Source organism: Bombyx mandarina, chromosome 22 (assembly GCF_030267445.1).
Source record: "Bombyx mandarina strain Sakado chromosome 22, ASM3026744v2".
NCBI classification, from domain to species: Eukaryota; Metazoa; Arthropoda; class Insecta; order Lepidoptera; family Bombycidae; genus Bombyx; species Bombyx mandarina.
Genome location: NC_143228.1, coordinates 7,891,303 through 7,905,765, shown reverse-complemented (window position 1 = coordinate 7,905,765; position 14,463 = coordinate 7,891,303). Strand labels below are relative to the sequence as shown.

Genomic DNA, 14,463 nt, shown 5'->3' with positions numbered 1-14,463 from the left:
AATGTAACGGGAGATTGTTTTTAAAATAATTTTGTCGCTGCCGATTTTTTAGAATTAAATGAGTAATTAAGTACAATAAATAAGTTCACACTGCGGTGATAAATATAAAAACAGTTGGCTGTTGTAATGCGATAATTTAATACATATCGCTGATAAAATTTACACTCTGGGATATTTTGTATTTCAAGTCATACAAGATTTAGGTAAACTTACTTGGAAATGGTAAATTGAGTTGAGGCTGTTGATGGAAGGAACTCCTCCGAACTTGAGTCCAAGCAGTAGAGCGCGATGATCGGCGCCAGCGTCACGTACGTTTTGCCTCACCAGCACGAAATCAGGCCTGAAGTAGATCGAAGATATTAGGAATCATAAAATTAACGTAAGGTATATCAAAACTGAAAATATGAATTTCACACATTGTTGGAAGGATGTTTTTTTTTTATTGCTTAGATGGGTGGACGATCTCACAGCCCACCTGGTGTTAAGTGGTTACTGGAGCCCATAGACATCTACAACGTAGACGCGCCACCCACCTTGAGATACAAGTTCTAAAGTCTCAGTATAGTTACAACGGCTGCCCCACCCTTCAAACCGAAACGCATTACTGCTTCACGGCAGAAATGGGCAGGGCGGTGTTACCTATCCGCGCGAACTCACAAGTGGTCCTACCACCAGTCCTATATGTCCAGTATGTCTTATTATTCAGTTTTAGTTTACAGATGTTAACTTTTTACAACAGCGTTATATCCTTTAACTATCTATCTACTGGTGGTAGGACCTCTTGTGAGTCCGCACGGGTAGGTACCACCACACTGCCTATTTCTGCCGTGAAGCAGTAATGCGTTTCGGTTTGAAGGGTGGGCTAGCCCTTGTAACTATACTTGAAACCTTAGAACTTATCTCTCAAGGTGGGTGATGCAACGTTATGATGAGATGTCTATGGGCTCCAGTAACCACTTAACACCAGGTGGGCTGTGAGCTCGTCCACCCATCTACGCAATAAAAATAATAATTATGTTTTATGTTATGCAACAGAATACAGTTTTGCAATAACATGAAACGCACGGCCGATGAAAAAACATATGGCAAAACCCACAAAGAGGTGTGAGGTCCATGAAAACTCAGAAGCTTGAAACTATGCATGTTCTCTATTCAATGGAGACAAACGTAAACGAGTTTAAAAGTATGCGAACGAAAGTTCGATCTGTATTTTTCGGTATATCTTATGAATGTTTAAATGATTTTTAAATTTAAATTGACAGAAAAGTGAAAGCAGACGATGTTTTCGATCTCAACGTTTTTATGTATTTCAAACGGTTTTAGTCCACGAAGATTCTAAGAAAAAATTTAAAAATACTTATATTGAAATAAAAATAATTACTAATCACACACTTACTTGAAACATCGTGTCACTTTCGTACCACTACGGTACACCGCCATGGAAACGTTGGCTCCATCCGAGTTCGCAGTTACTGAGAGTTCCTATTAAAAATTATTTCATTAATCATAATCTTCTTCTTCTAGCGTTTTCCCGGTCTAGTTCTAGGGTCCGCTTTCATACTTAAACTCCTCCACTTTGCAAGGTCTTCGGCATTTCTGCTGGATTACTAACGAGGCTCTGGCGAAAGTGGTTCCCATCAGGGTTTTGGAGGTCAGGCGGCAGTCTCTTCATATAATATCATAAATCTTTTTTTTTTATTGCCTAGATGGGTGGACGAGCTCACAGTCGACCTGGTGTTAAGTGGTTACTGGAGCCCATAGACATCTACGACGTAAATGCGCCACTCACCTTGAGATATAAGTTCTAAGGTCTCAGTATAGTTACGACGGCTGCTCCACCCTTCAAACCGAAACGCATTACTGCTTCACGGCAGAAATAGGCAGGGTGGTGGTACCTACCCGTGCGGACTCACAAATGGTTCTACCACCAGTAATCTGCTAGTTATTATGGGCTAGGGAGTCGCCGCATAACCTAATAATGCTTCAACTATTTCAAGAAGACTTATTTAAGGATAATCTCGGTCATGAAACTGTTAAATGATATTTCCACGCTATATTTTTTACTAAAAAATTTAACTACAGATCATTATAGTTCACTGCTAGTATTCCCAACGAAACACCCTCTAGCACATAAAATTTCCATTAGGTCAGGTAGTCGTTCCGCTAAAGTTTTAATTATGATTAGCGAAGGTACTAAATATCTGGCTAGCATTTTAAAATACACATTTTTACGACAAACCTGTAACTTTGTTAATATTAAACCTTAAAGTCGTACGAAATGTATTTACATAAAATTACTTTTTTTGTATAAATAAAGAGATTTTCACGGGCCCCTGAAGGGAGGTTAAACGTAAGAAATTATTAATAACCCGAGGCACCGAGGTAAACAGAGAACATTGACACGCCACCTATATATTAATATTATAGTGACTTGCTTTGCATAGCAGTAACTTTGTTAAATAATCTACATTCTTAATAATAAACCTGAGTTTTTTAGCACCATTGTCTGTACTACAGGCTAGACTACATTACGTGGGCTTGTACTTAAACAGAATGCTTTTCACACGACAATAGCTGTAGCTGCTATTGATGACGCGTACAGGAATTCCGGTACCATAGAAACGTCGCATTGCTTACCATTGTCGTGTCGTCAACACGCTTCGTTGGTGTCGGATTTTTTGTGATTTCAAACTTATATGGACGCTTAATCTTAATATTATATTCACGCAAATCTAGAGTTACTTTAACAATTAGTTGTTCCGATATGGTTTCTTGGACCTTGCAAAAATTTGCGTACCCTAAATTCCGCCTGTTCCACGCGGATGTCCCATTCTCCCGGCAGCCTCCGACCTCTAAAGTACTTGGACCAGTCGGTATTTTGATCGTCCACCACAAGCAACGTCACACATCGGTCTCGGTTGTAACCACGGCCCACTGACGCTACCGATGTTACACTTCCTAAATCGTACGATAAGCTTTAATATGAGAGCACGTGGTTTTTTTTTATTGCCCTTGTATGCAGACGAGCATAGGGCCCACCTGATGGTGAGTAGTTACCGTCGCCCATGGACTTCAGTAATGCTAGGGGTGCAGTCAAGCCGCTGCCTAGTATTACAGTACTCTCCACAAGCCATGTTTGAAGAAAGACATGTCATAGCACTCTGGAAACATTGTAGAAGCGAGCTCATTCCAATGCCGAAACGTGTCTAACACGCTTGTCGTGTTTTTGGCATAAAAGTATTCAATCAAACGAACAAGGATTGAAACCTGGGCATTTAGGATACGAAAATCTCACAATCCGCCAGATGCTAAGCAAGCCACAACGTGGAACATTCACCCAGCACTTTGAAGCTTAAGATCTAAAAATCTATCCAGCCTTTCAGACCGGTATTGAGATAGACAGGGGATTAACAAATGCGGGATCAGAATACGGTGATCAAAATTCAAGAAAAGAATTAGGAGAGGAAGTATCCCAGAAAATTAAACGAGAATAAACTACTATGACCCATGGCGGAGAAATATGGTATTAATAACAGCGTATAGAACGTCCAACGATTGATTTTAATTATTCTTGTGTAATTTTCGATAGCTTGATGTCTCAGAGTAAACACTTAAGAATAATCGGTCCCGTTGGACTTCTATGGCAATAAAAAGGGTTATTTACGTAAATAACATAATTTAACATTGTAAATTGGGTCTTGAAATTTTAGTGTAGGCTCACCGAGTAAATTGGCGCCTTGATCACGAGCGGCGCCGGTGAGAGATTGTACGCGTTGCAACAAGGACTCTCTAGATTTGGCGGGGGAAGATGGCGCTGATGTACCCCTAGAGCCGCCTCGCAAATTAAGAGAGAGGTCCCCACCAGCTGCTGCAGCAGACGGCGCTGGTGGAGGTCCGGACGAGCCTCCCAAGCTGCCTCCAGTCGCTAGTTAAAAATTAATCTTATTTACATCTACTTACAAATTGTCATTGATAAATTCAAATTTCCAAAACAATTAATAATAAAAAATTGCACGTAAAAACATATTTAAATTTAAATAGACGGGTTGAGGTTTCTTTTTTTCAAATGGTATTTTTATTTCATTTTATTCTATAGGTCGTAAATTGAATTGAAAAAGAAACTCGTCAAATTGAATTGTCCCAAATAAAGTTACGGTCCTATACAAATACATTTTGTTCTCCAATAGTACGACAAAGAAATAAACTAAATAAGATTATGTGAGAGTCAAAGTCTCATGTCCGAAAAATTTGCACAATTTATTGTCTTTGAAAAAAATTATTTTAAAATGGGCAAAGATAGAACAGTGAGGTACTATTTTCTCTTCTGTTCGTTAACGAGTTTCCATTTTCTTAGTAGCTGTTGATGTTGATGATAAAAATACCTTTATTTTCAAAATGAATACGATAAAATAATACATTAATAAATTTAAGTCTCGGGGTATCAGCGATTACTGTCGAGTTTCAGTCATTGGGCGAACATTGGAATCTATTCAAAATTTTGTCGAAATAATTGTTTTCAAAGGATTTGTTCAAAGAGCCCGAGAATAAAATCTGTACATAAATGAAATATGGCTTGACCATGGAAATGGTTTTCGAATTATTTATCGACAAAGTTAAACCGCAGCAATAAGTAAAACATCATGTTTCCTGACTCAAAGGTATTAAGTTAGTAATTGAAAACAAAGTCGGATTTTTGTGTGCAAATAAGAAAACATGCAATTACGAGATGTTTATTTAATTAATTGAGTTAAACATGATTCGTTAGTTATTGTTCACAATATTCTCAAAAATAATTAAAAAAAAAGGAAATTGTAAGAAAAAGTTTAAATCCCAAAGAAAAGCTGAAATTCGAATCTGGGATAAAATCAAATCATTTAGGTGGAAGAATATGTTACATCATTATAAGTTCTGGCAATAAGGTTAGTCATTTTTATAGCCTCTAAACTATCTACACCCACACTTTAAATCGGAATGCAGGACTAATTCGCGGTAAAAATAGAAAAGACGATAGTGCCGTGACGGTGTCCTTCGTGAACTGGACTTAAGTACGCATATCCTTAAGAAATTTAATATCTGCCTGCGGGATTTTAATACAGGCCCTTGCGGTACGAATTCGGCAGGCGTTTCATTTTTAAGTTGACGACGACCAAGCTTCAATCCATCAGTTGCTATATTCGAAATATTGATAAAGCTACTCAGTATACTTGAAATAGTTTATTTCTACGGAAATGGTGATGGTTAATGGTAGGCAGCGACTTAGCTATGCCCCTGGCATTGCTGACGTCTACTCATCATCAAGTGGGCTGTATGGTCGCCCGCTTACACGGACAAAAAAAAAGGACATTACATATTATACCTGTCTTTTTTTTTATTGCTTACATTGGTAGACAGCCCGCCTAGTGTTAAGTGGTTACTGGAGCCCATAGACATCCACAACGTAAATGCGCCACCCACCTTGAGATTAAGGTCTCATTATAGTTACAACGGCTGCTCCACCCTTCAAATCGAAACGCATCACTGCTTCACGGCAGAAATAGGTGGTGGTACCTACACGCGCGGACTCACAAGAGGTCCTATCACCAGTAATTTTCGTGTAATCGCTTTTTAAGATCGCTGATTCATTACAACCTCAAGCTTTTTCGAATAATAATAATCTTATACCTTTAAACGAGCAATTCTTGTACATATATATGTATATATATAATCTGAATCTCGGAAATGATTCCTACGATTTTTATAAAATTTAGTATACAGGGGATTTCGGGGGCGATAAATCGATCTAGCTACGATTTATTTTCAGAAAATGTTGTTTTATTCGTGTTTTCAATAATCAACTTTATGACTCTTCCCGACATCTATTGGCGAATAATAATACTATTTTTCGTAATTGAGAGCAACTAACTGCTTTAAAGACACAATAACACTAAAGCTATTTCAGCAGATGGCGTTGTTAAGCTACCCGAAGCCACATAAAAATGCCTAAACGATCTTGGAATATTTCATCATTTTATCAATATGTAATTCGTATTTAAAAATAATTTCTAAAAAACACAATTTATCAACAAAAAAACCGGTCGTCGTCTAGTATTATTATATAGTTTCAATTATTAAGACTTACCCTGCGACGTGGGCTTTTGAGCTTGCGGCTTGGGTTGACTAGTGGTGGCCGCGCGGCCCGTGTAAGGGTCCACCTCGCCCTCATCGCACTCCGACTGCAGATCACCGGAGCTGAATCTGCGCAATGCCTCCACTGAACTACGCGCCCCACCGCCACGCCACCAAACAGGGACACGTACAGGAGGGACAAAACCGACACACACTATGTAGCCACTCACGATTTTACACCTATAACTTTTAATCCTGCCTAAGTTCTCTATTAAATATTAAGAACTAATCTTCATCATTGAGAAAATCATGTATCATTAATTGAACGATACGATCGTAGAAAAAATTTTCAGTTTCAATTGAAAATACTTTATCTTAATAAACCAATTGATGTAATCATTTTAAATTAAATTCACTAAGCTCTGTCAGACAATCATAACATACAGAACATTTATCTTTTTATCGTGGAATAAAAAAAGAACAGTAATAAATGTACATGTGCATATAACCCTACTTTATCCATTTTAAAAGTCATCAAATTGCTTATTTATATCAAGCAGCAACATCGAATTGCGAATACGACATAGACTTCGAAGCTACATGCATTGCGGGATTAATTCCGTTGTTGTAGCTGTTATAGCGAATGAACACAACAATTAACAATCTTGGCGATCGGTCTTATTATTCATGAGTGTTACACGGTATGTGGAGGGGTGTGGTGGGATGCCAGGTTGAATTAGTGCGGACGAGGGGTGGAGGAAGCAGCGGTGAAGCGAATTTCGTCAACGGCAGTGCCACAAATTTGCGGAAACCATTAAAGGCTTCGTCAAACAGAACGCGTACTTAGCGCGCGTTAAGAGCGTTAAGCTGGCGGCGCGCTATGACGCCGAGATGTGTTGTTGTACTACTATGGTAATATACAGTCAAACAGAGTGCCAGCGTTATAAGTACGCAACGCCTTACGCGGCGTTAGGACGCTTTGACGTCAGGCGTTGTAATTTTTTACAAATTTCATTTAGCGTCCGAGTGAATCCGAGTATTAGAATACTGGATAATGCCCGAAAAATCGAAAGAATTAGTTAGAAAATACTCATGCTTATACAATGCCACATCTGAATCACTCGACATCTTAATACTTTTAAATTTTCATACTGCTATCGAAAGGCACTATGATTTGGTGAATGCGTTGCGTCAAGGAGCGTTGGACTCATCTAGTCAATTTGTGATTTGTGTGACATGAAAAGAGCGCGACGTTAAAACGCAGCGCTAAGTACGCGTTCTGTTTGACGAAGCCTTAAGCTCGCAATAAATCTTCTCATAAATTTTCTCTTTTAATGAATACAAAAAATTATTAAAGTAATTAAGTGAAATAATTTAACAAAACTGTATTTTATTTTAGAAAAGGTTGTTGAGCTTCATTTTCTTTTTGTGTATAGTAATTACAACAATAAATTAATCAAAATTATACATTCAACACCAAATATCACGCTCGGATATAATATCATTTTTATCATACGTATTCTGAAATGCATTAAATTAGCACTATTTATAGAAACAAAAATAAAAGCAGTAGATAAACTTTAAATAATTTACATACTTAAATAGATAAATACTTTAAATAATTTAATAGCAAACTTTAGATACGCATAATGTGAAGACATTTATTCATTTTTATTTATAATTATTTCTAAACAAAGCATGTAAATTCTGGTTCACAAATACTACTTAGTTATTATTTTTTTCTAGATGGGTGGACGAGCTCACAGCCCACTTGGTGTTGGCAAGTGGTTACTGGAGCCCATAGACATCTACGACGTAAATGCGCCACCCACCTTGAGAAATAAGTTCTAGGGTCTCAAGTATAGTTACAACGGCTGCCCCACCCTTCAAAGTGAAACGCATTACTGCTTCACGGCAGAAATAGGCAGAGCGGTGGTACCTACCCGCGCGGACTCACAAGTGGTTCTACCGCCAGTAAAAATACTTTAAGACGACTTTCGCCTAAACATATAATTTTATTTTATTTTAGGGTAACAAAACTATATACATATATATTTCAAAAATAAACTGAAACAATACACATAGAGTAATAGTACAGTTAAAACAAAAGAAAAAAGACCATGCAAGAAATTAGAGTGTTTATAGCAAGCAAATTACAGAAGAAAATTACAAGCAAATTGAATAACAGTTTTAATTATTAAAACCACTTTTACGGATGATTGACCGTCCATGACCACGGATATTGTTCAAAACGTATAATATATATAAATAAGTAATAATACTAAAATACAAATAAAGCGATATTCACACGTAGAGTAGTTTTAAACACATTAACGACTCCAGAAAATCAAAGGAAATACCAACAGCCCACGTTTTTATTTAATTTATTAAAATACGTACCTTCTTTTCAAGTAATTAACATTGGAAGTGAAAGAGCTGCGGAAGCTTGAGAAAGACAGGGTTGATGTGGTCGCGGCCTGCGGGCCACAGATCCCAGGACACCCGGACCGCTCTATTTTGACGTCCCCTGAATATTAATTTGAATTAGCCGGGTCGGAATTCCCTTTTCAGGAATATTATTTTTTGCAACATTAATTTACGTTACACACATGTAAATTTGTTACAAGCCGAAGCTCAGGATAAACAAAAATTCTTCACCGAAACACAAATTTATTTTAAATTCAGCTATTACGACAATTAACTTGAGACGAGCCGTTCGTCGTTTCTATAGAACTCTCTTTCTATCGCCTATTTAATTATTATCACGCTTTTATACTGGTTTCGATTATGGCTTCAAATTTCTAGAACATTCCCGATAGAACCAGAAATTTCGAGAATGATCTAGATCTAGACTAGTCTTGCTTATGTTGAAAACATTCACCCTTGTAACACTCACGATACAAATCGAACACGGAGGACTAAAACATTCGAATAATATCTCCAGAGCATTCCAGATATCCAGCTATCTAACGACAGATGGTATATGGTAATAGTATGTAAAAGGTATGACACAAAATAGAACGATAAACGAAAGGTCCGGTTTCTGGTTACTTATACGTCTTATACTTACAATATATATTTGCGGTCTCTTACAAAATAGGGTACAACTTTTCAGAATTTAAGGCAATGTAAAGCTGATAATTTAGTACGCCCGTAATTCGAATCTGAAGTCCAATTATTTTCGTTGACAGACAGTAGCAATTTATCTTCTCATTAAACTTATTAAGCCCAACTCGAAAATAAAGTAAGCTCTGGACGAGAACGCATGTCATAAATCAGTATATTTACAGTCTTAACCTAGATCGCTAAATAAAGGTGACCTTCCATTGCCTTGATCATAGGTATTTATATAATATGTACATATATGTACAAAGATCTTATATAAAAATAAGTACTTAATAGTGATTTCATCATATTATTGTTTTTTTTATTTATTTCAAACGGTAAATACCACATTTAATGTATTTTTTTGACGATTCTTGTCCGCCTGATTTTGACCATAAACTCGGCAATTGTACATACATTTCGCGTTTAATGTTTTGTATTTGCTGCATTTGTTTTAATATTCAATAAGCCAGACTCTACTTTACTCTTCTTAAGATATTGTAGAGTAAACAGTACGCATATTCAGCTTGTGATGAATAAACAAAAAAATGTCACAGTTATTCCATTTTGAATACATTTATCTACAAAAGAGGCGAAAGGAATATTACGTACGTCTTAAGTAGCCTTACTATACTGTAATAGCTTTAAGAAAATTCTAGAACACTATCTAACACAATAACTTTTAACATTCCTATTGAATTGAAATATAACAAAATGGTTGCTCAGAATCAATGCGATTATTTATTATTCTGTTTGATAATATAAACGAATATTGTAATCGTAGTTCACTTACCTCGGGAAATCTTTGCGGAAGTATCGTAAGCGTCAATGATCGGATTGGAGCAAGCGAAGTGTTCTGATGACAAGCAACTAAGGGGAGGCTACCTGTTCAGAAAACCGTACCCTTAATTTAAATCATACTTATATCTTTCTAGTGTAACTACCTACTGAAACTGCAACTTTACAGGGGATATAATATTTAAAGATAAAAATTTGAAAAAAATATCATAACAAAAGAACTTCGTCAGCTATATGAATGGAATAAACTTAATTGTAGTTCAATTAAAAACATCAAACTGTTGATACTAATCTATATATATAAAAGAAAGTCGTGTTAGTTACACTATTTATAACTCAGGAACGGCTGAACTGATTTGGCTGAAAATTGGTGAGGAGGTAGCTTAAAACCAGGAGAAGGACATAGGATAGTTTTTATCACGTTCCCGTGGGACGCGACGTAAAACGTGGTATAACAAAACGCAACTGATATGGAATAACAAAACGCAACTGACAGCTAAACGTAATATGGTTAATTATAGTAGAATTTTGAAGTTGACCGGTTGATGTGTTTGAAACAAACTGTGTGGCGGAACAAAGTTCGCCAGGTCCACTAGTAGCAAATAAAAAAACACTATTGATTACAAAGATAAACGTCGCATTTAGCGAAATGTCACTCATTACAAATAACCTTTCACCCCTATGTTTTAGTTTCTTGAAGGTTCCTAAATAATTGTCCGTATTGTTCGAGAAACGGTCGACACATTAAAATTAATTTCGGATCCTTTTCCTTGTATAATAGATCTTTTTTTTTTTTTTTTTATTGCTTAGCTGTGTGGACGAGCTCACAGCCCACCTGATGTTAAGTGGTTACTGGAGCCCATAGACATCTACAACGTAAATGCGCCACACACCTTGAGATATAGTTCTAAGGTCTCATATAGTCACAACGGCTGCCCCACCCTTCAAACCGAAACGCATTACTGCTTCACGGCAGAAATAGGCGGGGCGATGGTACCTACCCGTGCGGACTCACAAGAGGTCCTACCACCAGTAAAATCTGATCTGATAATAATATCCTTAGTCTTCGTGTTAAAACTCCTTAACAACAATACTCCTAAACCTCTTTATTATTGTATAAATGTATAATACTATATGTAATAATGTCCCGACCCTTTGTCGCCCTTCGGCTAAATTTATCAGAGCGATAAATCGTACTTTTTCGTGACATTCGTTCCTTTTTTCTTTTAATACAAAAACGTGTTTTAATAGGATATCAAATGTAAAAGCTTGTAATCAATTACACTCTATTTTTACAGCCTAAAACTATAGGAATTAGTTGAGTAATAATACTGTAGAGATGAAACTTTTATTATAAAGATACTATTGTATTATATTTCCTTAAAACAAACAAGCTAACACTAGTTTATAGGAAGTTTCAAGTTAGAAAATAACCGAAAATGCGACACAGGTCTAGTCCCGAAATAGTGATCTTTCGTATGACTGACGAATGTGATACTGCTGAGCCACAAGTTCGAATTCGTATGGGCTGCGGTGATCACACGCGGTGAGCACATCCCATGACTCCCAAGAGGTGAAATTGTATGATAAATTAATTAATAATTTGTGTTCGATACGTAAATTATATGTTTTTTACAAAAATCGGTATGTTTATGAACCACAATATTTTCACAAACTTGATTTGTCCTTTTGGCTCGTCGAAATGCTTTTTTTTTGTTATTTCCTACCTAATCTGATACCTTAACTAGTAGGTGAGCTCACGGGGCTCAAACTGGAGTGATGCTAACACTGACCCTAGCAGGAGCAGTGCTTCGCAGAATCTACCACCGAATCGGAAACGCGACCCACAATTTGGGCGACGTCGACTGTTTACCATTCGGTCTACAGGATCGGGTATGTAGTTTCGAGCGGCCACGACAAGAGGGTTCTCATGTCGGCGAAGTGCTAAGAAAAGGCGCCTTTCGGCTTTTTCTTAGCTTAGCTTAGCTTGAATAAACAATAGCTTGGATAAACAAAAATCCAGAGCCTGCAGAAAAATTTAAAAAGAGTCATTAAAAAAAGTTCTTTCAAAACTGACAGAGCACTGATTTTAATACATTGCTTCGTTGACCGAAGCAATTTACTTCGTCTCTTTCCATCGAGCAGTGAATCATTACGCAACCAACCCTCGTATTTCGGCGGTTGATCCATTACTAGGCCGTTGACTGGCACTCGTTTATTACGTACGTTTTACTCTCCCCTTCTTTATGTAATCGTAAAAAAAATGGAATTTTCACACATAAATTTTACGAAACTGAATCTTATAACAAGATAATCAATAGTTTATCTGATTCAATCAGTCACGTTTGATTACTTTCGACAGTAACCTTTTATTTTAATAATTATAGATTGTTAATTGTCACTCACAAGAATATATTAAACTGTTTTATCTTTGCTTATTAATATGTAGATTAGATTTCCTAGTTTTTTACATGCAGCTTTTTTTTTTATTGCTTAGATGGGTGGACGAGTTCACAGCCCACCTGGTGTTAAGTGGTAACTGGAGCCCATAGACATCTACAACGTAAATGTGCCACTCACCTTGAGATATAAGTTCTAAGGTCTCAGTATAGTTACAACGGCTGCCCCGCCCTTCAAACCGAAACGCATTACTGCTTCACGCCAGAAATAGACCTAGTACCTACTCGTACGGACTCACAAGAGGTCCTACCACCAGTAAAACTATAATCAGTAATCTATTAATATAGAAATAATAGCTTCGCTCGCAATAATATAGAAAAACAGTGCTCTGAGGAATTGTTCGAGATGATACCAGCATCTCGTTTTTAGCATCGCACCAAAAAAAAAAAAAACAATAAATATCGTCTAATAAATTACTGGTGGTAGGGCGTTCGGGTAGGTATCGCTACCCTACTTATTTCTGCTACGAGGCAGTGCGTTTCGATATGAAGGGCTGGGCAGCCGATATATTATAAAACTGATACTTAGAATTCAAGTCTCAAGTTGGATGTAAGTATTTATATCGTTGATGTCTGTAGGCTTCGGTTACCACTTAATACCAGGTTGGCGCGAATTCGTATATCAGTAGAAGCAATAAAAAATCATTCGGTGTAGTTGTTAAAATGCGAAAGCATAAGAAGTTGACTTTCGCATTCATAATATTTAGAAGGATCGATTATAATAGAAGGAAAATTCGATTGGATGTAAAGGAAAACTTCAAAACCGCTTCACAAACGCAAAATCCTTTATCTGTAAACTCAAACAAAGCAATTTTCACGAGGTAAGAACTTTTTTTTCAGAATACTAGCTAAATTTGAAAAATGTTCAAAGAAATAAATTATTAAAACGTATAAAAGAGGAAGTGATAACAATTTGGACTGTCATCTAAAAGAACAGAAGCATTCGATTCTTTAAAACACACGAACAGAAACAGCGCCTACTAAAACGAAGTCTACAAGATTTGTTTCAAACCAACAAATTGCTATACGTATGTGCTCTTAAACACCGTAAGTGTATCTTGTTTACAGGTATAGATGAAATATAATAAAACACTGTTAATATTCGTCACGTCGTATACAAAGATCGTTAACTACCTTTTGGCTGACAGCCAAGTCTATCCGCCGCTTTTCTGTTACGCAAGAATCGATTCGGAGAGTTGAGTGTTGAATTCTAGCAAATACATGATATCCGGTGCCTCGAAACACGCTCCAGTTTTGAAAAAATCAATTGAACTAAATCATCGTTTGCGTAAATTAGCAGAAAACAAATTGCCGTCGATTGTTATCGTTTAATATTTCGGACGTAATGAATTCGCCCCCTGGGGGAGACCACACTATTATAGCTCCTACATATAAGCCAATAAACATTACGGTCCGCTTGGAACAGTGGATAATTGCTTCCTAAACATCGTTTACCGTCGTTTCGTGAAAACGTTCACGATATAACAAAAAAATGCTTTGAGAAATACATAAATATGTAGATGTAATGATTAATCAAAAATAATTTTTTTGTTGTGTAAGTACCTCTATAAAACCAAATTATTGAATATGCAACATAAAAAAAATTGAGACATACCTCAATTGGCCCTAGCCGACCGTGTACCATTGTTCTATTTAATCCACACCCCATATAATCTTTTTCGTTGGTAATCATTACAAAATTTCACATCTAAAATGAAGAATTTGGAGAATAGCTGTGCACACGCATTTAAAGTTCAAACTTCATTCCTTGTAGGCATAAAAGCAATGATTATCGTCAAAGCGCATCAAAACCTATCCACCACAATACCTAGTTATAATTATAATTCCCTTGTGTTTATAAAAAAAACTATTCCATCAAAACCTATCCACCACAATACCTGGTTATAATTATAATTCCCTTGTGTTTATAAAAAAACTATTCAAATTCCTAAGTGATTCGGTGAAAGCCAAAATCAATTAAATTTGAAAAATTATG

At 36.6% G+C, this 14,463-nt stretch overlaps 1 protein-coding gene across 1 annotated transcript in view; it reads right to left on the bottom strand.

Moving 5' to 3' along the window:
* Positions 1–14,112, bottom strand: part of Syn (synapsin) — a 73,545-nt gene extending 59,433 nt beyond the window's left edge. Inside the window, exons 1-8 of the mRNA XM_089737050.1 lie at positions 14,083–14,112; positions 10,004–10,091; positions 8,506–8,632; positions 6,119–6,234; positions 3,722–3,925; positions 2,798–2,958; positions 1,397–1,482; positions 214–340 (exon numbers count right to left, since the gene is read on the bottom strand). Of these exons, the coding sequence (XP_089593176.1) occupies positions 214–340; positions 1,397–1,482; positions 2,798–2,958; positions 3,722–3,925; positions 6,119–6,234; positions 8,506–8,632; positions 10,004–10,091; positions 14,083–14,112 (939 nt within the window). The remainder of the gene's footprint in view (positions 1–213; positions 341–1,396; positions 1,483–2,797; positions 2,959–3,721; positions 3,926–6,118; positions 6,235–8,505; positions 8,633–10,003; positions 10,092–14,082) is intronic.
* Between the last annotated feature and the right edge of the window lie 351 nt (positions 14,113–14,463).